This window comes from Copadichromis virginalis, linkage group LG6 (genome assembly GCF_057382275.1).
Source record: "Copadichromis virginalis isolate Kocher_CV1m ecotype Utaka linkage group LG6, C_Virginalis_male_GT1.1, whole genome shotgun sequence".
NCBI lineage: Eukaryota > Metazoa > Chordata > Actinopteri > Cichliformes > Cichlidae > Copadichromis > Copadichromis virginalis.
In genome coordinates, this window is record NC_140623.1 from 35037067 (window position 1) to 35060247 (window position 23181).

The window sequence follows — 23181 nt, forward strand, 5'->3', positions numbered from 1 at the left end:
TTTTCCAAATTTTCTCGCTGTAACAATTTTCTCAGGCTTTGGCGTTTTGACACCCCCGCATGCACAGTCGCACACACACTCACCAAATCATGGCTGTGTAACTGAGCTGCTCTTTGTGGCTGAAAGGTAGACTGACACCCCCACCCCACCTTCACCCCACCCACATTACCTCATTTTAATGGTGCAATACAGCAGACGAGGGACAGTTAATGTCCCTCACACGCTGTCTTTCCATCACTAATAATTAATTTCTAAGATGATGATTAAAAAAATAAGACATGCTCCTGAAGAAACTGTACAGGATTTTTCAGTGCAGTAAGGTGACTAAAGGCGTTTAACCTCGACCCTGAAGCAAAACTTATGGGCATCCTTGAAATGTGTTGCAGACGAGATTGCCTGCATATGGAAGTTTTTGTGCAAAATAAACCGAATTATCAAATCAGTTGATTCCAAAAAAAAGAACTAAAAAAACCTCTTTAATTAAAATTAATTTGGTGGATTACTTTAATGAGGCTAAATAATAATAAATAAATGCTTCAAGGAGTTTATAGAGGTCACTAATTAAAAGTGAAAAAAATAAATAAATATTTGAATTTAAAAAATTGTAATAATCATTATGTTGGCTGTTATAAATGTAATTATTAATTATAATAAAACATTAAGTCTGTTTAATAAACCACAAACAAACAAGCATGAACAAAAGTCTGCATCTCCCCCGGTGGCTCACATCTCTCCATGTTAATTCCTCCATTGAGACAGAAGAAGGTGGAGGTGCATATCCAGATCCTTTTCTTTAAAACACAAGGCACTAGTCTTCAGGGAAGATAGCGCTCTTCTGGTCAGTCATAGGTATTTAAAATACTGCAACAATTTTGTGCACTTTACCCAATTAAAACTGAATATCAACTAAGGTAGCTCCTTGATTACTATGCAAAGCAGGGCCTTCTGAAATATTTTATTGTTTTATACACAAGTGAGCTGCTTTACCAGTACCACACGCTAACACCAATTAAATAGTATTTAAGCCCTGAATTACTGGTTCCACTGGTGGGTGTTTTAGAGCAAATTTTAGCAGCACTAAAATGCACTAAAGAAAAAAACATCAAGTTTGGTTGCAGTAGTAGTAGGTCTCCCCGTTATTCTATTACATCAACAGCAATAGTTCAAAAGCTTACTTACTTTTTCCACCCTGAGCTATGAATGATTACTTGCTGTTTATGTGTTACGACTTTATTTCGATTGTGTTAGTCTAAATTGTGGCTTCGATATGAAAAAACCCCCCCACATTTTTTAGCATTAAATACAGAAATATTCTTGTTTCTAAAAGATTGACAGACATGACAGGGATTTGCTTAAAACAAAAAGGAACTTATTAAGCTGTCATATTCAGTTAAATGTTCATCCAAAGTTAAACATCAGTAGACAAGTCAAATGCTTTAATTCATCATATGGCATTAATCCTTCTTGTCCTGCAGTGCCAGGAACAAATTGTAGCCTTCAGAGATGCGGTTGATGCGAGCCAGCATGCTCTCCAGCCAGTTCAAGGTAAGTTGCTGAGGCGGTGATGTGGTCACAGGCACATTATGTGGTCCAGGTTGTTGCAACAAAGCAGCAGTGCATAATTACAACAGGTGGTTGAAGAGTTTTTCTTCTAAAAAACCGCTGAGGTTTGGGGAGTGAGCAACACTGCGAGCAGATGACACTAAGTGAATCACAACATCTCACATTTTCTTTCCACCCAAACACACTCATACATGCTCATTGGCTCTGCTTTTTCTCTTCATCTATGGTGTCTACCTTTCCATTGGCTGGCCTTATGCAAGAGTGTGTATTTTTATGTCTTGCATTAGCTAGTGGGAATAATGCCTCTCACTGAATGGTAGTCTGCTCTGGGGCCTTTTCAGACATTCAGTCACTTCTCTTCTAAGAATAACCAATGCGCAGCTTTGCCAAAAGGTTCCTCTCCCTGACTTTTTTTCACAGCGTCCTGTGATTGGTGTCTTTGTACCTCACTCTCTGATACCAAGGCTTTGGATTAGCAAACTGTGATCCAAATGAGAAAAGCAGCATTGGGAGAAAAGGCAAAGGAGCAGGGATCTGGGGCAAAACTTGGACCTGTGTCAACTCTTCTCAAAATTATTAAGAGGCCAGAAAAGCTGCTCACTAGAGAATTTCAGGAGTGAGGCAGCAGACAGTTAGGTATGTAACAAAGCAGAATAAAAAATATAGCTTTTGATCAGGTTTCATGAGGAACCTTTCATGTTCAGTCTGGAGAATTTTAGCCAAAACTGCCTGACAGGTCACCTTAACCAAATGTCGTTTATAATTGCAGAGACGGAATTGCTTCTAAATTGTAAGTGGCTGTTGTAGACTGCTGTGAAATGTAAGAGATGTATGGACTTTACAGCACCAGACTGAGCACTGTGTTGCTGTAGGGGCAGATACTACACTAAGGACAAAGGTGTTGTGGTTGTTTAAAGGAGTAGTTAACACAAAAGTTTGATGTTTTTGAAAACATATTAACTTTTGTGCGAGTTAAATAAGAAGATTTATATTCAGATTGCAGTTGCATTGGGTTATCATAAAAACCTGAAACTGAGGGAATCTGACAGCCTGGTTGTGTCTACATCATGGAATATATTGATTATGACTTAGAAGTGTTGAAAATCAAAAACCTAAGATCAGTTTTTAAAAAAAGGTTTGAAAATGCAGAAATGTCAGACTTCTGCACTCAGTCCTTGGTTGGGACACCTTTGCCATGAATTACTGCATCAGTGCGGCGTGGCGAGGAGGCGATCGGCTTGTGGCACTGCTGAGGTGTTAGCAGCCTGGATTTTGGTGTTTTTGATCTTCCCCTTGACAATAGCCCAAAGATTCTCTTTGTTGTTCAGGTCAGGAGAGTTAGCTAGCCAATCAAACATTGTAATAACATGGTCAGCAAGCCATGTGGTAGTAGTTTTGGCACCATGGGCAGATGCTTAGTCCTGCTAGAAATCAGCGCCTCCATGAAGCTAGTTAGCAGATGGAAGCATAAAATCTCCTGATACGTGACTGCACTGCCCTGTGACTTGATAAAACACACCAGCAAATAACATGGCACCCCAAACCATCACATACTCCGGGAACGTCACACTGGAGTTCAAACACCAAGCCTTTATCCAGACTGTAGGATCTTTATTTCCAAATGAAATGCAAAAAAACCCCAAAAAAACTTTGAGGCACTCATCCTTTTTGTTTGCACATTTTTCCTTGCCACAATTTTCCTTTCCAGTCAACTTTCCATTAAAATGCTTCGATACTGCACTCTGCAAACAACCAGCCTTTTTAGCAATGACTTTATGTGGCTCAGCTTTCATCATCTGGACAACTGTCAAGTCAACAGTCTTTACCTGCACTGATACAATATTTCTACTGCTTTATGTGTAATTTACTCAAACTTGAAATGAAATATTCTAATGATTTAAAATACTGGCTCAAAACTCAGACATTAAAGTCCTGGAATATACATTATTTTCTCTTTTTTTGTGTGTGAGAAGTCAAGCATTGGTTTTTGATGCCCTGAATGGCAGCCTGAGACACCAGGAAATAGTAGCAAGTTGGGTTAATATGTTGCATCCATAGACTGTATGCATTGGCTAACTCTTGATTGGTGGTAAGTAACCTATGCTATTCATAGGTTACTTACCACCAAACTACAGATTAGACTTCACAGATGGCCTTTTGCTACTGTTAACTATGCAGAAAGGTATAATATCTATTAAATAACTGCAACAAATACTCCAACAAACAGTTCTAGTTCTTTGACTCATATTATCTGGGCTGAAGTCTGGCAGACAGCTCGTGGCTTAGGCTTTGTCACTGGCTTATCAGAGCAGTATAACTTTTAGTCTTAAAACAATTTATCTTTAATGATTTTTAGAGATAAAAAAGTACTTCCTATACAGCTGACACAAAAGCAGGAAATTAACTGCAGAGAACAAAATATTTCTATTGATTTGTTTGTTTTATACCAGACAGTCAACACTTTTGGAGACAGCCTTTAAGCAGGGGTAGGCAAATCATTTTCCCAAGAGTCCCCACGAGAACCTGAGACCATTGTGGTGGGTTTTATCTCTTTATAAGCTTGTTGGTGAATCCCTGCACAACAGTTTCTCATGTGGCCCCTTGGGAAAATTAATTACCCACTCTTGCATTAGAGGAGCTGTAGTTTTTGGTACATGGGTTTCATTTTTCAGAGGTTGCTGCTAGGTAGAAATCTTAAAAGCACCCCAGAAACCCCCCTAAAGGCACATCTAAAGCTTTTTGAAACATCACGTCTTGTTTGTTTAATCTGTGCAAAAACTGAAGTGTAAAGACCCTTTTTCTCAGCTAACAAGAGGTTACGTTTTTCTTGGCGGGAGCAGAACACAGCAAACTTGCCAGACCACTAGTGGAAACCTATATTTACATACATACAGGGAGTTGTGTCAGTCATCTCATGTAATTTTAAATATTCAAGTAACATATCCCAGGTAACATTTATTAAGCCAGTGCCATTATATCAGCCACTTTTCCCCCAACAAGTTTTAAACCTAATTTCTACTTTTTTACAGAAGTTTTTTCAGGGCAGTTCACTCACAAAGCACTTATAAAATCACAAACTAAAAAAGCCAAGTTAAAAACTCATCCTAAATGTTTTTTCTTTAATTTATCATTCATATTCACAGTTATTACAATGATAATGTGTCGAGGCTGTCAAAATTAATTAAACATGCACAACTTTCCTCACAAAAAAAGCACTGACCTTCTCTTGTTGGTTTCGGCTCAAATAAGTTGACTATAAGTTAACAAAGACAGAAGCTAAAATTTTGGGTGACAATCAGCATGAGCTATAACCCCAAGACATTCAAAAAAGTAAATAATAAACTATACTTTTGTGTCATCCCCTAAACCTAAAATAGAAACTTTGACTGTGAGTGATGTACAGTGGCTTTAAAATAAAAAGAAACCCTCGATATGGGACTCAAGGTTTCCTTTGCCTCTTAATCAAATTTTCTTTAAATGACTCGTGGGTGAACTAATCTGGGGTCACACAGTCACGTGCACTATACTGATAAGTCATTGTGTGGTCTACAAAAAAAACACTTGCTTTAATTGTCATGCATGTGGATTTCATATTAGGATGTGCAATCGCTGCTTCATATGGGGTCAAAATATGAAAGAACAAAGTGCAGAATTGGTCCAGGTGGCAAAATCACTTGTTGCAGTGTCCCGCTGGAACTAATAAGGCAGTCCATTTTCACCCTCTAAATCCCCTGCATTGGCTAAAATGACTGATTTACAACTAAGACGTTGACCAAACTCACATAATTATGTATGTATTATATTTTACTCTTGTACAGCTGTTCTGTGTGAAGGGTGCAATAGTTTCCCATCCTGTTCGCACAAAGAACATGGGCCTGCTTGTATTAAGTCTCACAGGTAAGAGTCAAAGCCAGAACTCTGCTTTGGCTCATTAGGACGATAATCAGATTTGAGGCCTGAAGTCTGTAAAACTATACTGTTAACAATATTATTCTGATTTAAAGTGTAGTTATCAAGGCTGATTTGCCGGAGTTACCTAAATTTACTTTCACTTGCAGCATTGTGAGGGCTAAGATATACAGTAGAGATTTAGAAGGCAGTTTATGATTGTGTGTTTAGTCGGTCATTTCTCTATTTATGATTAATAAAAAGTCAAGAAGAGGGGTTTGAAGTAACATTTGTTTCACATTTCTCTGTATTTCTCCTCACGTCTACAAATGACATTGGGCTGACTTTTTTAAGTCTGCTTAAAAATATTAATTATACTGTACACTGAAACCTTTTTTCACTGTATTTGTTTCTCCTTTATTCTCTAATGTGTTAGCTAAAAATAGGGGGTCAACTTCCTAATGTGCTTGTGATGTAAAAAAGCTGGCGACAAAGTCTCCAGAAATTATTCAACTCAAAAATATACCAAAGTTCATCTGAAGCAAACATGAAGCTTTATCAGTCCAAGTGACAAAGAAATGATATAACATTTTTTATATAAAATCCTCCTGAAATTTTGAAGGCAGGCAAAAGTTACATGACAGCAAGAATGACATATAAAAATATATCTGATTTTTTTTTTAATTAAATGAGTCCTAATTTTATTTTATATGTTAGATTGCAAGGGGTCATTCGTTCAGTTGTAGATTTTATACTTGAAAAGCTGCGTTTGAAGTTTCCCATTTTACCCATGAGACAATTATGCAACAGTGATCTTCCCTTGAAGAAAACGCTGCTGCTTTGCTGTCACAAAGAATAATTACAATATAAGTGCATGATGTAGTGTATGAAACTATCCTCTGCAAGTAGCACACATGGGCCAGGACACACTTCTCAAAATCAAACCATGATTGTGAAAAGTTGTGGAAGAGTGATTTTGAGTGAGAGAGCATTTGTATCCATGGCAAAGGCTTTAGATGTTATGTGAAAACCATTCTGTGTCATGCGTTCACATGGAATACATATTACTTACATATGTAGGATGAAAAAGTACATCGAGGTGTGTCCTGAGGGACCACCAAACAACCTCTAACCTGCAGTCAGGGAATAGGTTAATGTAACTGTAGCTTTTCTTAAGTACATGCCAAGGATTTTTTTTTTCAAGGGGACATTTCTGCTTTTAGAAAACAAAGTGCACTGACTGCAAGATCAAAACATGTGCGTGAATAAGATTAATGTGTAAGACTGTGATTAAACGCTTGGTTTAAAAGATTTTGAAGGGCCTGTTTTTATTAGATTTCTGTAGATCAGGTCTACCAATTTACCCGCAAATAAGCCGATTTTTTCGTGACAGGATCTAGTTTATATTTCATCTCATAAGGTGTTTAATTATAAAGTCAACTCATTGATGAATGCGGTGTTTATGGATTTGCAACCAAATAGTTGCAGGCTAAGTAACTTAACAAGTATTCGGTTTCAACTTGGCTCCAGGCTGAACGCTCCGCCTGCTCTCACCGAGGATATTGACTTTCCCGCAAGTTAAAGTATTTAAATGTAGAGGGAGACAGATGCTGTATGCGGACTGGAGGCAACCACAAGAAATACACGTGTGGGAGGAAGGTTGAAGCAGGAGCTTTACTATCTGCGCATCTTATAGAAAGACAGTTGTGGTGACATTGCTTGAAAACTTTAAGCAAACTGAGCGGCGCTAGTATTCGTGATATTCATTCACTAGTTTTCCTTCATATCGAATCACCTTTCTTTTTAGGAAACCCACGGTAGGCTACGCATCTTATCGCTGGTGCGTAAAGATCTGTGCGTAAAACTAAAACTCTTCACTGCGGTGGCAAAGCAAGTCAAGTGGGATTCATTCTACTTTAAATCTTCATTGTTGAACAACTGAGTGTCACAAAGAGGATTTAATGGAGGTGGTTTGGTGAAAGCGACGCTTTCTCGGGACTTTAAAGTTTGGATTAACGCTTTTAAATCGTCCATTTTTCCCCCCTATCCTATAAGTAGAATGGAGCGTAGATGCCGTACCTGTATGGGACCCTGACAGTTTTGGATCTCTTAATTGCCACGGGTATCACTTTCTATGCGTAACAAGAGGGGGATAAAACTGAGCTGAAATCCCCTTCAGGAGCAACTTTATTTCCGAGAGCTTCCAGCAGCGAATCAGTGGAGTATTCATGAAGCAATATTTGAACTATTACAAGATGAGGCTGAGAACTTCGAGGTTAGGTTATCTGTAAGTAAAACATCTTTTTTCATGTAGCTCTCTGTGTAAATCATACATTCTGAGCAACAAGTTAAAGCTTTTAATTGATTTTGTCTTTGCCGCAGGTTACTTCAGTTCACGGCGCTTTGCTTTTACGCACAGGTAACGCACACTTTCACTTCAATAAAAAAAGACACTAACGCTGCATAAAGTTCTATAGGCTAATTAATTTGAACAAAACTTAACAGGTACCAAAGGCGCAGTGCTTAGCAGCTTATAGCCCACTCCCTCCACCTCTCCAATAGGCTGCAATAACAATGAAAACATTTTATTATGAGTGCTATGGCAATTGGCAACAATTCAAACATCTTGAAAAGCGGTAAGCTCCAGCCTAAAAGGTAATTGTTAAAACACATGTGGACGGCGAACGGCTGAAATGAGGGGAAAAGAGAAAGTCATGAAGGGGTGAAAGATCAACGGTGGTAAAAAAACAACCTACAGAGTGAAATGTCATCCACGAGGTTTCTTGAAAGCATCTCCGAAAAGACTCATAATAACCCAATTTTATTTTGGGTTTATTTAAAAATGACTAATGCTATGATGAACTGTTGGCAGAGGCCTTGGCTCAGTGACTTGACGGGCTTTTTATTTCCAGACAGGTGAAATAAATATTTTGCCTTGACGTGTTCGGGGTGTTTTTTTTCTCGACAGAACACCGTGCAGTCCCCTCCGAATTTCAAGCACCACGTTACCGAGCAGAGCCGGCTATCGGACCGGATGAGCCGCAGGCTGACCCGAACCTACCAGCTGTACAGTCGCACCAGCGGGAAACACGTCCAGGTCCTGGCCAACAAGAGGGTGAACGCCAACGGAGAAGACGGAGCGGCACACGGTTAGATACAAGTGATCGCTAAATAAGACCAGCAGGGAGGACTAAATCTTATAGTTAAAAAAACAAAAATATATTTATATATTTTGGGGATTTATTTTTAAATAGTTGCTGAATAGTCTCACTTAACCATTAACCTTTCCAAATTTACGCATGCGATAATGTATTTAGGCTCACTGTAGTTTATGCAATAAATAGGTAGTTAAACATATGTTAATCCGTTCAGGGGAATCACTTTTTATTGTCTCTAAAATGATCGAGCGACTTTACTTCTTCAAGCCCGTGTATTATGGCCAGATCAGTCAAACCCCATGACAGTTAAAGGCCATCGTTTCTTACATTTCAGTGCCTTTAAACCTCAGGAAAACAGTAAAATACGAAACATGTTCACCTTACAAACACCGGAATTGTTTAAGTTCAATGGCGCGCAGGACGGTGTTGAAAAGCAGCATAAATTATGTCATTTTTGGCCGCCTGTGGAAAACCGTTTGAGCCAGTAGAAACAGAAGCCACAGTTGCAAAAATTGTTAGTGGCATCAGTGTTGCCATCTTTTATGTCTTGTGCAGATGAATTCTTTCTTAGTGTGTTGGTGTTGCAGAAAGTCTGTGACACCTGTTATGATGGACTTCAGCAGGGACATTTTTCTTAACATTTAACTGGAGGAAAAAAGATCTTAAACTTAAAAGGAAACATAATTTCTGTCACCAAAATTTTGGTGCGTCTAGGCATCTTTCCACCACAACCGCCACCATCCATCCACCTCTCAATGCATGATGCCTGCTACTTGGAGGCTGGTTTTATGAGGAATTTTCATTGCTTTACACTCAATGTATGACTCAGTTTACAAGGAGCGGTGAAGTCAGCATCTTCACTTTATACCTTTTCCTCTCCAGTCCTCTCCTGTGTGCACTTTTGTCTTTTAAATTTCTTTTGCCTAGACTCACATTCACAGAGAGAGCAAGAGTCAGCCATGCATACACTCTCCACACATCCTAAGTGGGTGTCACTGTTGTAACTGGCCCAAATCTGACCGTTGCTCTGTGCTCGGTGGTTGTGTCTCTGACCGCAGTATTCACTCTCTCCTTTATCCCCAGTCTGTGCTGCATCACAGCACAGCATTTACAGACATTCGAAAACAATCACGCCGTACAAAATCACTATCATTTGATGCTATTTTGGAAGGTTAGCATGCTTTGTTAAAGGTGGCTGCTGGATTACAAAAAAGGGCTTAGAGAGAATTTATGTCATCTTTAGTAGACTGGTCATGATTTTTTTTTTAGAAGACTTTGATTTTCTTTAATGCTGATGATAAATTTTCATATTCTTTCTGCCTTGCATTAAAAAAACCCAGAAAAAAGAAATGCAGAGGTCGTTTGTCTGCATGCTTGCACCGTGACCAGACTGTATCATCTCATTATACGCATTTGCTTTCTTTGTCTATGCAGCTAAACTGGAAGTGGAGACGGATTCTTTTGGAAGTCGCATTCGTATTAAAGGGGTGAAGACAGGATATTACATATGTATGAACAAGAAGGGGAAGTTGATCGGCAAGGTAATCTGGAAATAATAGTTCTGTGGCTGCATAAGACGACAGCGACATTGTGAAGTGTTCCTTGGAAATGTATTTTGCAGATTTCAAGCTTATGGCAATACATTGTTGAGACTCATTCAAAGCCGGAACAAATTCGGTTTTGAGAGATATTTCATTGTCTGGAAATAAAGATGGTGTTTCTGATTCCTGGAGATTGTCCAAATGTGTCTCAGCTTCTCGTGTCTTTTTCTTTCCTCAGCGGAAAGGGCGAGGCAAGGACTGCATCTTCACCGAGATTGTTCTGGAAAACAACTACACTGCACTCCAGAACGCCAAGTACGAGGGCTGGTACATGGCTTTTACACGCAAGGGCCGCCCCAGGAAGGCCTCCAAGACCAAGCAACACCAGAGGGAGGCCCACTTCATGAAGCGTCTACCCAGGGGGCACTTGCTGAGTGAGAAGAGACCGTTTGATGTTCTTCCTCTCCCTGTCCCCGCGCACCCTTTCAACAAGCGGACTAAACATTCCCACCACCAGCGCTCAGGGGGACGCTGAGGACTGAAACCACTGAGGGAGAACCGTGGATGAACCAGCACAGAAGAACCACTACAAGAGAAAACCATGTGCTTCATGCAAACTAACTTTTCCTGTCAAGTGCCAATACACTTTTTGCCTCATTTTTGGATTCGATATATAATTTTTTGTTGTTTTTTGTACTGGCTTGTATGTAAACATTGACTATCTAATCTGTTAGATTTTTTTCCAATTCAGACAAACTGTAGAACGCTTATTTTCTTATTAAATCAGGAGGCATTTAAAGTACAGGAGAGCTCAACAATAATTTCACGAATGAAAACCCTTTGTTAGAAGTTAGTCAGCTCAGCAACAAAGAATGTTTAAATGAGTATAATGAAGCTAGACACGGCAGCTATCTGTGGTTACAGCATCTGACTTTCAGCTGACATGCTATCTTGCCTTTATGAGGCCATTTTGGAGACTATGTAACCTGTTTTTTTTCTACATATATAAATATATTTTTACTGTAAAAATGTAAATTACATCAAATGATGGAAATATTTATTGTAGAGTGTATATTAAAACCACTAAAGAACGACATCACAGGCTGCTCTGGTTTTCTCTTGTGTGTTTATATTGGGATGGAAAGCTAGCGTGCGATGCTGGTATCCCCCCAAAACTGCAGTTCTCTCCACCTTCTTCTTCAAGCTGGAGACCCAGATAACTGAGAGGCAATATCTGTGACAGGCTACTGAATTCAATGTGCTCAGCAAGTGAGACTTGGGCCTGAATGGCCCAAGCTATGCATTAAAAGCGATGAGGTCAGCCCACCATTTTGGCCCAAACAAAGGTTACCACCATGTAGTTGCATTTCTCACGATCGCACACCGTAACCCTCTGATCAAATGGGCCCTTTGTGAAACCTCATATAAAAGGGCATGTTATACAATAGTGGGTTCGAATAATAACACGAGGAGGGGTCAGTTATCAAAAAGGAAGCCAGTCACACAGGGAGGGGTAAGGGGTTTTGAGGGGGGGGAGGTGGCGAGGCAGCGAAGAGGGAGTTGAGGGGTTGCAGAAAAAGCACCAGGGCTTGTGTGGCAAACTGTGGCATCAACTGAAAGAGGGGGAATGGCTGGGAATAGGCATTCGGTAATGAAAGGGAGGCAGGAAAGAAACCCTCTTCCCAGAAGCAGCTGAGCATGACCATCAGAGGCCAAATGACAGGGGAGGAAGAAGACCCTGAACAGAGCTCCCACAATGTTGGAGCTGGATGTCCAATTTGTTAGCTGTTTTGACAGTAGATGAAACTCTGAGAACAGTTAATTATTAAAGAAAATTAAGACTTCTAAATGAACGCTACTCAGCAGCAGAAACCTTCATTATGTTTAAGATAATCAGAATCAACATTTGGCACCAAGACCGAACTATCAAACGCTACGTACGAATTTATTTTTGTCATTTTGACAGTCAGGCCCCTCACAAGAATTTACAAAGCGACAGGGCCAGCTGGTTTTGAAATGTTTTCTTATATTCTTGTTCTTTCCATCTGGATGAAGACAAAGCACAATAGTGAGGGAGAGAGACCTGTGGTTTTGTCTCTGCTTTCTGCACTTGCTCTCTGGGTTTGGACAAGTGGTAAAAAATGCAAGGAATCACAGGGTTCAAACAATCTATATTTAAATGCCATTGTCTCCTTTAAACACACTACTTCTTTTGTTGTCCACTGTCTAAGTATTCCTCACCAGCCAACAATTTTTCAATTTTTCTTTAATTGAACTCAGATTAAAGAAAAAAAAATAGAGAAATACCCAACTTTAATAAACCTCATTCAGCGTACAGTATACACAAACATTTAAGTTTCTCAAAGATATAAAATCTCAGCTTCACATTCCTTCACGTTAAACAAACAAACAAACAAACAAACACAAATTTCATAGAAATTTGAAATAAAGCTCTGCAAAAACAGTTGCATCTAATTCTTACTTATGTCTACGGCACTTTGGACATAGACCACTAAGTCAGAATCGCCTTCTCTTGTAAAGGGAAATGGTAACGCAAGTTTCAGTAATGGCTTTCAGGGTGGCCCACTACATACAAGGAACATGAGGGTATTCATTTAACACAAATGGGATGTCCTCGTAACTGTGACCTCGGAACGAACAGGGATGAAGCCTTGTGTGTTTTGAGTGTTTTACAAGGACATCAATGGAAGGAGGCCGGTAGGTTATGTGACCCCCCCAACAAAACTTCTCCACAGTAGGTTTGGTAAAAAGAAGCAAAAACAGATTCTGACATTATTTTTTGTCAGCCAAAGAATTTGGGTTAAAAATTAAACCACAAAGTTTTTAAATCTACTAATAATATATTTTACTAAATATCACTGTATCAAACATAAATGGCTGGACACATTTCCAGACATATAATTCCACCAAATTAATTAAGACAATTAGACATTAAGCTAAGGGACAAGGCACAGTGAATCTTAATGAAGGGATTAAGTACAGAAGAAATAAATGAGAGCTCATACGTGACTGGAAAATGATGCTGCGAGGTTCTGCTCTAAATGCAACCCAGAATTATTCCCTGGCTCCCACAGGCAGAATTCATTGGGTTTTGCAGTCGACGTCCCCGTCAGCACTCCCCTTCAGCTTTTTCAGCTCCTTCAGTAGCTCTTGTTCAAGGGTTAAGATCTCTTTGGGTTTCTCGTACTGGACAACAGAGAAAAAATAATAATAACAGATTTTATTTATGCATATTATTGAGTGTCTTCATAAAAAAGTCTGAAAAAATTAACACACAAAGTGATTGAAGCAATTATTGTGAGCACGAAAAATAAACGTGGGAAATAAAAAAAAGAAAAGAAACAATTCTTCACTCTCATGATTGGCATATAGTGCTTAAACAATAAAGTGAAACTGTTCTTATGTCTCTTTGCAAAAGAGAGAGATACATTTTCTTTGAATGTGTGGACAAAAACATATTTTGTACATATATATTCTTTTAATAACAGTGCAGGTATACTCGTTAAATAGATTCTCTTCGGGCTGGAGCAATTTTAACTTTATCATAAACTGATGATAAAATTGCATAAAATACACACACACACACACACATATACATACATACACATATATATATATATATATATATATATATATATATATCAATTGCTGGTATGCAAAACTTACGCTAACAATTAAAGTGTTGTTGGCATGAGTGAAACTTAGCGCGGAGTTGTCTAATGGTAGCTGACTGCGGTCGAGATCAGGAATACTGAACTTCTTGTAATACCTGGGAAGACATGGGAAGGATGTCACAAAGCTGAACTGTCGGGACAAACGTATTGTAAACAGTGCCATCTATAGGGAGAATGCAGGGACTTCAATGCAACCAGTGAACAAAACAGAAATAGGTGCACAGATGTGTTCTCATGCATATTTACTTTTTGTTTGAGGTTTTGATGATGATGCATCTCTCAGAGTGATCCACTGAAACACTGAAGACATCTTTGGGGTAGGAAAGGTTGCGGATCCTCCACTGAAAGCTGGTCTTTGTGTCTTTACGCATGAATATGGGCTGCGCAAACAAAATGAAGACGAACTTCACAAATGTAAGTCAAAAGTAGAGATCTAATTAAAACGTTAACACCTACATTTGAGCTGTTCTCTTTGATCATATCAGACTCCAAAGATGCAACAGGACCTGCAAGGGGCTCCCCAACCTCCACCAGCCACAAGCCCTGAACTCCAAGCGTGCTTTTATGGCGCCATTTTCTCACTGAAATGTATCAAATGCTTTATGAGACACAAACTGATCCAATGCATGAAACTGTAGAAATTAACACCATTCAGCTGTGTATAACTCAAAACATGTGGCTTACCGAGGAGCTCATCTGTTTTTAAGTCATATTCTTCTGCCATTTCTTTTCCATCTGTGAAGAGATAGTGGATCTTCCTTTTTCCTGCACAAAAAAGAAGTCAAATTTGAGCCATATAAGCAGATATGCATCAATTGCAAAACTCTAGGCAAATACCAATGCTGCAAAACAGTTGTCCCAATAGCTGATTCAGATCTTTGTTTTTCAGTCAGTTTATTTTGTTGTTTATTCTTTATTATTTATTTCCAACTATTGTACCAGGAACACCAATATATTAAATCTAAATAAATAATTGACCTGTTTTTAAAAAAAAATCAGCTCTTCATCACACTGATTTGTGATACTGATGTTTAGTCAAAAGAACCAATATCAACAGATACCGACATTCAGCCAACATACAGGCGAATTCCTAAGTATTAGTAAACAAATTACTCTCTACTCACTACAACAACAGAAATCAGGCCAAACCCAACTAAATTAAGTCCTTACCCAGCACTAATTTTGATCATTGTCATGATATATGTAAAATATACTCTCACTGGCCACTCCATAGGTACACCTGCCTTTCAATGTCAATATCCAATCAGTTAATCACATGGCAGCAGCTCGGTGTATTTAAGCATGTAGACATGGTCAAGATGAGTTGCTGAAGTTCAAACCTAGCTTCACAATGAGGAAGAAAGGTGATTTAAGTGACTTCAAAAGTTGCACGGTTATCTGTGCCAGACAGGCTGATCTGAGCATTTTCACAAACTGCTGATCTACTGGGATTTTCTCACACATACATTTCTAGGGTTTAGAGAGAATCCAGAGAAAATATCCAGTGAGCAGCAGTTCTCAGCATTAAAATGGCTTGTTGATGTTCGAGGTTAGAAGAGAATAGCCAAGCAGGTCACAGTAACTCAAATGACCACTTGTTACAACCAACATATTCAGAAGAACATCTCTGAACACAGCATGTTGAAACTTGCAGAAGACCATGGTGCATGTCATTCTTGTAAGAACAAGACACTGAGGTTATAATCCATACAGACTCAGAAAAATTGGACAAGAGAGCATTGAGGTTCAGATTAGGGCAGTGTAATTCGGATAACAGAAACAGAATGTGGGTTCAAACGCATGAAAGCATAGAAGCATCATGCCCTGTATCAACGGTTTGTGCTGCAGGTGGTGGGGTAATGTTGTAGGGGATATTTTCCTTGTATACTTTGGGCCCTTTGGTACCAACTGAGCATCATTTAAAAGCAGACTGTTGTTGCTGACCGTGTCCATCTCTTTGTAACAATGCTGCATCCTCTGATGTCTGTTTCCAGCAGGATAACACATCATGTCATAAACCTCAGGTAATCTCATATTGGTTTCTTGAACGTGATAATGAGTTCACTGTACTAAAATGGCTTTTACAGTGACCAGATCTCAGTCCAGTAGACCACCTAAGGGATGTGATAGAACTTCATGGATGTGCAGTCAGCAAAACTGCACAACTGTGCGATGCTCTCATGTAAATATGGACCTAGATCTTTAAGAACTGCTTTTAGCACTTTATGTAATCTGTGGCATGAAGAATTGAGGCAGTTCTGCCAGTAAGGGGGTAAGGGGAAGTATCCGGTGTGTGTATATTTTCCTTACAAATTTAGGATCAAACCGTAATTTACAAATAAGAACAACAGGCTTAAATAGTCAAGCAGGTGAACTCACTTAAGAAAGAGAAGTAACAATGTGCGCAGTGCAAATGCCTGACTAGCTTGCCGTTGACATCTAGAGAAAAGCACGTATTTACTTTGGACATATTATCGTAATTTTTTACAATTTGGAGCCTAGCTGTTTTACTAAAAAGACACCCATTTCTTGTAATTTTAAAGCAAAAACAACCTCAATGGAGTTCAATACCACCTGTACCACCTCTTGTTACCTACTTATATTACATGTTAGCGGTACCGCTGTGTGCGAAGTTGAGATGACTGAGTTAAAATGCTTAAAATGAAAGTAATTCTGGGGGAACGAGAAAAACAGGTCTCTGTATTAAAAACACATTTTACTTCTTGCACTTACCATCATGTATTAAAGCCGTTTTCTTTGACGATTTTAGGATATCACTCCAGCTCTGCACAGCCATGTTTCAAACAAATGTTTCTATAGAGCCACTTCCGGATTCAACCCGTAACCAAAGCAACCGCGATAAGTACATTAAGCAAATTACAAAAGTATTTATATAATAGGTAAAAAATTATCAATGAATTTACTGGAATCAATTATTTTTTTCAATCAAAACATAATATGTCACTTCGGGGATTATGATACATTTTAACAAAATTTAAATACTCGATGAACCGGAAGTAAAACGTTTAAATTGAACGTTGTCCGTCTTTTGACGTTCCTGTATGTATGGTTCCATGCGATCAGGGGTAAGATCCAAAACATTAGAGTTTCAAGCGTTTAAAACAACTTTAAACATGCACTTATGCAGGGAAACGTTAGATTTTTTTATTTAGTTTATATATATTGAGATAATACTACAATTGTAATAATCTAAATACTGATTTCTTGGCTAGTGCTAACGTCAGCTTCAGCTAAAGATAGTGTACGATTTGCAGACTATCTGTCAAGAGTATCCATTGTACAGAGAGTAGTTTTAAAGCAGTAACTGTAAGAAAAATTTATTTTCGTAGTAGGGGTTAAGAAAATTGACACACCAGTCAAATAGCAGTAGTGTAACGCGACAAAGTAATGGGGGACAGATGTCTTCTCACTGGAGTATTATATGCTACTTTGCATTTCAGAGTGAAGCATTGTACTGTACAAAATCTATGTGAGATTATAATGCTATTAAACTGCTACATAGCTGAAAGTTCATCCTACCAAACCCTTGAGCTTAACCCTTTAAATGTGTCTCACACACCAATGCATCATTAAGATCTCTTTAACAAAAAGTTCTGACCAGAATAAGATTTAAAATTTCTGCATCCTGTTATATGAAGCAATATTTGTTTTCTTTCAGACACATGAAAATCTGAATAGATTTCCCTAACATTTTTGTGTATTTATGTGCAGTATACACTCTGCCTGACTCTAAAGGGTTGTTGTTTGTGGGATTCCAAACAAGTGTGCTGTCAACAAGGAAGTTGCAGTGTCCTCTGGAGAACAAACGACACACTATCATCACTCATGAGTGAAGGGTGCTTTTAAGGTGTCTTCTTCTGAAATGATCATTTATTGGCTTTTATAAATGCCAGTACTGATAACTCAGACAGCAGGCTTTGTGAAATGTGTACCATCAAACTAATTGCTCTAAAATTGCTGTTAAATTCAAAATATTAGAAAATTACTTAAATGTCTCTCATAATTGCAACATTTTTAGATGGGTTATACATTCCACTAAAGGACATGTTAAGGGAACAATAAATTACTTGACATTTCCACACACTAAATTAAGTCCATTTTCTCATGTCAGCAAACTGGACTGAATCACTGTTAAAATTATTTTACTTTACTTTTTTTCCAAATATGTGTTTGTTTCCCAGCTTTAGACTGCAGTGTTATAATTCTCTCTTACGTCACAGGCCACTTGCTCCTCCTATCACCAGAAAAGATGGAGCCTCGTCATGGTATCATGAAAGCTTTTTCTAAAGTCAAAAGGGCAAAAGTGCTACAGGGGAAGGATGCACCCCCACTGAAGAAGACAGCAGATGACTGTGATGTCACAGGTGGTTACAGTGTTTGCACGCATGCGTCCACATTACAGAAAGAGTGATTTTTTTTTTTTTTTAAATGGAGCACAACATAGAAAAAATATAAATAAGGCTGCATTACATTAAGAGAGAAATGAATACTGTGCCAGAATGCAAAATATTTGTTTACTGGGATTGTTTTAACATTTTCTGCCTCAGGAAACACTTTTAATGGAGTGACGGTGTACCTTCTGCCTGCTGGAATAGGAAATGCCAGATGCCAGATTTTCCAAAGACAAATTCAGCAGAATGGGGGACGAACAGAGAGTTCACTGTGTCCCGGTGTCACTCATGTTGTTGTGGACGACAATGTGGACAGCGAAAGGGCTCTGCGCCTGCTGAAAGTAAATTGTATGCCCTCTGGAGTCCAACTGGTAAAATGTACCTGGCTGAGCTTGTGCATTAGTGAGAAACAGCTGCTAGATATAGCCAGCTACAGCCTTCTGTCACCCAAGAGGTTTGTGATCTAAAAATGCTTTCTTTGAAAGTTAAAGGTAAAATTGTACTCCTGCTGCATGAATATCCCAAGATATTCTCACAAACATTAGAAAATGTGTATCAGCTTATTTGTACTTTACATTTACCTCGTTGACAGTAATATATGTTTTAAGCTTTGTATTGTAATGACATTTTATGTTCTATCCACTTAGTGACTCTGAAACAAAGCACGAAGAAATTAAAAAAGAGTCACTAAATATCAAACTTGATGCAGAAACTCTGATCGAGCCAGTGACTGATCAAGAGGAGAACACAGAAATGGTAAACTTCCAGATCATGTTGAAAACATTGTTTTGCAGCTTCTTGGTGCATTTCAGTCTTTCAGTTAGTAATCATTTGGAGCAGTCAGGGGAAAAAGTTTAGACCCCAAACGCAAGAAACAGAAACAGTTATTTTACATTACATCCTGCCCTCAGACAGTCCCAGACAGCAAAGAGGAAGTGCGGGGAGAAGAAGACGCCGTCTCTCAGAGTGATCTGGAAGCTCTCATCACTGGCCAGCACCCCAAAGAGGAGACTCCTGGCCCCAGCCTCTCCCTTGGTCCAGATACTGCTGCTCAGAAGCCAGTATCGGGGAAGTGGGTCTGTGCCCAGTCCTCTCAGTCCAAAAGTAATAACTTCAACAAGCACATCACAGACAAACTTGAATTGCTGGCCAAGGCCTACACGCATCAGGGGGACAAGTGGAGGGCGCTGGGCTACTCCAAGGCTGTCAACGCACTGAAAAGCTACCATAAACCCGTTACATCATATCAGGTAGTCTTACCCAGATACTTTAAATGCAATGTTTAGATTGCTGATTACCTGCATATGTCATTGTGTACTGTAAGTTTTATCTTCTGTGATAATACAAGGACTGTCTAGCTTTTTTTTTTTTTTTTTTTTTTTTTTTTTTTTTAATTACATTTTTTCCCATTGGTCTCAGGAAGCTTGTCAGATCCCAGGAATAGGAAAACGCATGGCTGACAAAATTGAAGAGATTATGGAGAGCGGTCATTTGCGGAAGCTTGATCACATCGGTGAGGCTGTGCCAGTGCTGGAGCTTTTCATGAACATCTGGGGTGCTGGAACTAAAACTGCACAACTGTGGTACCAACAGGTGAAAACTCACATATTAGTATAGGAGATTGAAGTACAAAGATTGTACCCCGCACAAAAAGTTGTTAGTGAATTATGTTGTCTGTGTCTTTTCTGTCTTACAATATGTTTTACAACACAGTGATATGATATTGACTTCTATTTCATGAAATATAAGGTAACAGAAAGGCGTTTAAGATTGAAATTTTGGGCTATAGCCTGAAAAATGAAACAACCTGACTGATATGGTGGTAAAATTTCTGCCGCACTGGTATTGCTGCACATATTGACTGATTGCAGTGCAGAACTACAGAAGATTTAAGATAATGTAAAAACAGTGTTGCCATTAGACAGTTTGTCTACAAAGAGCTTTGGAATTTATTTTTCAACAACACAGTCATTGCATTTTCTCATAAATCTGTTAATAAAATAACAAATTCTGGTGAAAATGTGAGCTACAATATGTATTGTTATACCATTATTGGGTTTTCTAAACTGTAAAATTACTCACTTATGAGATGTCAGTTTTACTACGCCAAAGTTCTTTTAAAAATTCTCCCTGGCTATACTCTGGACTCTGTATAATTAGCAGCTTCAGTCAAATGAAATCCGTATCATTTTACTCCTCCATACGATATTTATTAAAGGTACAGCTGTGACTAGGAATTCAAGTGGGTTCATCCTAAACTCTGATGTAACAGTACAGTGGGTTGAAATTAGTTACTAAGAAATGCTGTAGTTTACTAAACTACAGCATTTTGATCTGACTGAGGGGGAAAAAACAGTTGTATCCAGGTGAGACCATGTGATTGTTTATCTGCTTCCATGACTTCAGCTGGAAGGTGTGCCAGGCTTCAAAATAATATCAGATTTAATGACTCATGAATCAATTTTACCGGAACAAGGTTCCAGGAAACACTGAATCTCAAGCCACTTTCATTCTTGGCTGTGAATGTCTTTAATTTTATTCTAGTTTATTCTAATTTTATTAATAATTAGAATTTTAAAAAATCAGTAAGCAAATGCCAACATAACAGTTTTTTTTTCTTAAAAATGTCATTTTGCCTTTCAGGGATTTCGTACTTTGGAGGATATCCATACAAAAGCCCACCTGACAAACACTCAGAAAATAGGACTCAAGCACTACAATGACTTTCTAGACCGAATGCCCAGAGAAGAAGCAGGAGCCATAGAAAAAGTGGTAATGCATCTTCATCTGTCACATTAAGAGCATGTATAATTTAGTGATGATGACTGAAATATCTTTATTTCTTTCACCACTCTAATATGTTTAGTCAAGTTTAAACATAGTTGAGATATCTGAATAAGATTTGCTTCTTTAACCATCAGAAATGTAGAAAGAGGGTCTGAAGAAGGAAAAAGCTTGTGTCAGCTTTCCTTGACTGCTTGATGATGGAAAAACCAGACTGCCTTTTCACGAAGTAGAGCATCCCAAAGGGGAAAAGTAAATCCTTAAACTTGCTGCATCTTAAGTTAGCCAGATACCTGTTCGCTCCAGAGCGTTAAGTACAACGCTAGTTGTTTTCATATTGTATTACTTAGATTTTCTTTTTCCTACAAAGCTGCCAGATAGAGCGTGCATATTAGATAGATGGCTAAAGCATGTGTGCTCCCTTGAGCTTGTCAAAATTATATGCGATGCCTTAGCAAGGCTACCTCCCAGTATTTGGCTGGGAACAGGTAAAAACTTTCTTTTTTTGCCAGTAAACATACAAAAACAAGCAAATGTGAAAAAAACAACACACAAAAATATCAGCATGCCAATAAGAAGTGGAATGTTTTTGCAGGTAACAGCGTTTGTGCTTTATTAACGGTCTTTTCCATGCATGTGCAGGTGAGGGATGCTGCACAAGCCATCGACCCTGGCCTAGTGGCAATAGCATGTGGCTCCTATCGTCGGGGAAAAGCCACATGTGGAGATGTTGATGTACTTATATCTCACCCTGATGGCAGGTCCCACAGGGGCATTTTTACTAAAGTCTTACAGACACTCCGTGACAGTGGTAAGCATCATTTTTGTTGATGGGAAAAACTTAAGCATGTATTTTATTTTATTTTATTTTTTTTAATAAAAATCTCTTTATTTCTGACCTGTTTACTTTAAGGGTTTTTAACTGATGACCTGGTGAGCCACGAGGAGAACGGTGAGCAGAAGAAATACATGGGTGTGTGCCGTTTGCTGGGGCATGACCAACGCCATCGCAGGCTGGATATCATCATAGTGCCCTACAATGAGTTTGCTTGTGCTCTGATGTATTTCACTGGTTCGGCACACTTTAACCGTTCAATGAGAGCCTTGGCAAAGACAAAAAGAATGAGCCTATCAGAGCACTCCCTGAACAAAGATGTGGTACGTCAAGGAAGTGTGAAGGTGCATGGTGGCACTCCACTTCCCACACTGACAGAGAAAGATGTTTTTAGCCTTTTGGGCATACCCTACAGAGATCCCCATGAAAGGGACTGGTGATGATTTGACGATTAGCTTATGGTTTTATAGAAAAATAATTATGATGATAAGGAATAATGATTATTGGACTCAAACAATTTTAAGTATATTTTACAGGTCCTTAGATTATACAAGAGCCCTATTTGACTTGAATGCTAATTCATATTTTGCAAATTAAAGAATGGTGGTAGTCCAACCTTATAAAAAGCTAAAGCTTGTTTGTTGCCTGTGTTTAGTTCCAAAATGTCTGTGGCTACTGCACAAAATTGAATATTCTTGTTTGAACCAGGAATGTTTTTGGTGTGAGGTGGCAGTGGTAACTTAAAAGTGTGAAATTTAAACAACAACGGTGATCTAATACTGGCAGAAGAGGTTTTAGAGGCTTGTAAATTCAGAAAAGAAATGTGGGATAAGTGTCACTAAGTGAGTGAAGTGACCTTCAGTTCATGTCAGGAGGATGTTGAATGTTTTAAGTATTTTTTTTTAAAATATTACAGATGATAACAGAATGTAATAAAAGATTACATGACTTGTTTGTCTGTCTTTCTTTCTTTAACATATATATTTATTTATTTTAGAACTAAGAAGTCCTGGTTAGAGTATTCACTAGTTAAGTGTTGTAGAGTTTTTGAACTTTGTTACAACGTAGAACCTCTCTCCCATCACTTTTATCACTTCAAAAAGGCCAAATAAAGGAAACGACTAACAAAAACACAGACGTTTTTATTTTGCTGTTGAGAAGAACTTGGCTGTTCCGAAGGTATGTTCCCACGAAACTGAGACGTTAACCCAGGATCATAACAACCCCATGCACGGGAGACGCACCGATTAGTGATTGGCCAGACTCTTCCCATCTGGCTGGGACTGTCCAATCGCTGGTCAATCC

General features: G+C 38.7%; 3 protein-coding genes across 5 annotated transcripts; 2 read left to right on the forward strand and 1 right to left on the reverse strand.

The window, feature by feature from the left end:
* Positions 1-7055: 7055 nt before the first annotated feature.
* fgf8b (fibroblast growth factor 8b) lies at positions 7056-11246 on the forward strand. Its single transcript, XM_085460148.1, has 5 exons — positions 7056-7738; positions 7834-7870; positions 8420-8600; positions 10044-10150; positions 10389-11246. The coding sequence occupies exons 1-5, from the start codon at positions 7680-7682 to the stop codon at positions 10683-10685; spliced, it is 681 nt and encodes a 226-aa protein (XP_085316274.1). The 5' UTR covers positions 7056-7679; the 3' UTR covers positions 10686-11246.
* A 1200-nt stretch (positions 11247-12446) lies between these two features.
* On the reverse strand, positions 12447-16706 carry dpcd (deleted in primary ciliary dyskinesia homolog (mouse)). Its single transcript, XM_085460149.1, has 6 exons — positions 16579-16706; positions 14530-14610; positions 14302-14426; positions 14092-14225; positions 13838-13940; positions 12447-13357 (listed from the first exon to the last, which is right to left on the reverse strand). Exons 1-6 carry the CDS (start codon positions 16640-16642, stop codon positions 13253-13255), a joined length of 612 nt encoding a protein of 203 aa, XP_085316275.1. The 5' UTR covers positions 16643-16706; the 3' UTR covers positions 12447-13252.
* A 112-nt stretch (positions 16707-16818) lies between these two features.
* poll (polymerase (DNA directed), lambda) lies at positions 16819-22825 on the forward strand. 3 transcript variants are annotated; one of them, XM_085460136.1, is made up of 10 exons: positions 16819-16931; positions 17578-17702; positions 18087-18230; positions 18414-18711; positions 18905-19013; positions 19169-19507; positions 19677-19850; positions 20901-21029; positions 21684-21852; positions 21955-22825. In XM_085460136.1, the coding sequence occupies exons 3-10, from the start codon at positions 18116-18118 to the stop codon at positions 22314-22316; spliced, it is 1695 nt and encodes a 564-aa protein (XP_085316262.1). In that variant the 5' UTR covers positions 16819-16931; positions 17578-17702; positions 18087-18115; the 3' UTR covers positions 22317-22825. The 3 variants fall into 3 exon arrangements, with proteins under 3 accessions (XP_085316262.1, XP_085316261.1, XP_085316263.1); XM_085460135.1 differs by lacking the exon at positions 17578-17702; XM_085460137.1 differs by lacking the exon at positions 16819-16931 and having other exon boundaries at positions 16943-17702.
* The last annotated feature ends 356 nt before the right edge of the window (positions 22826-23181 follow it).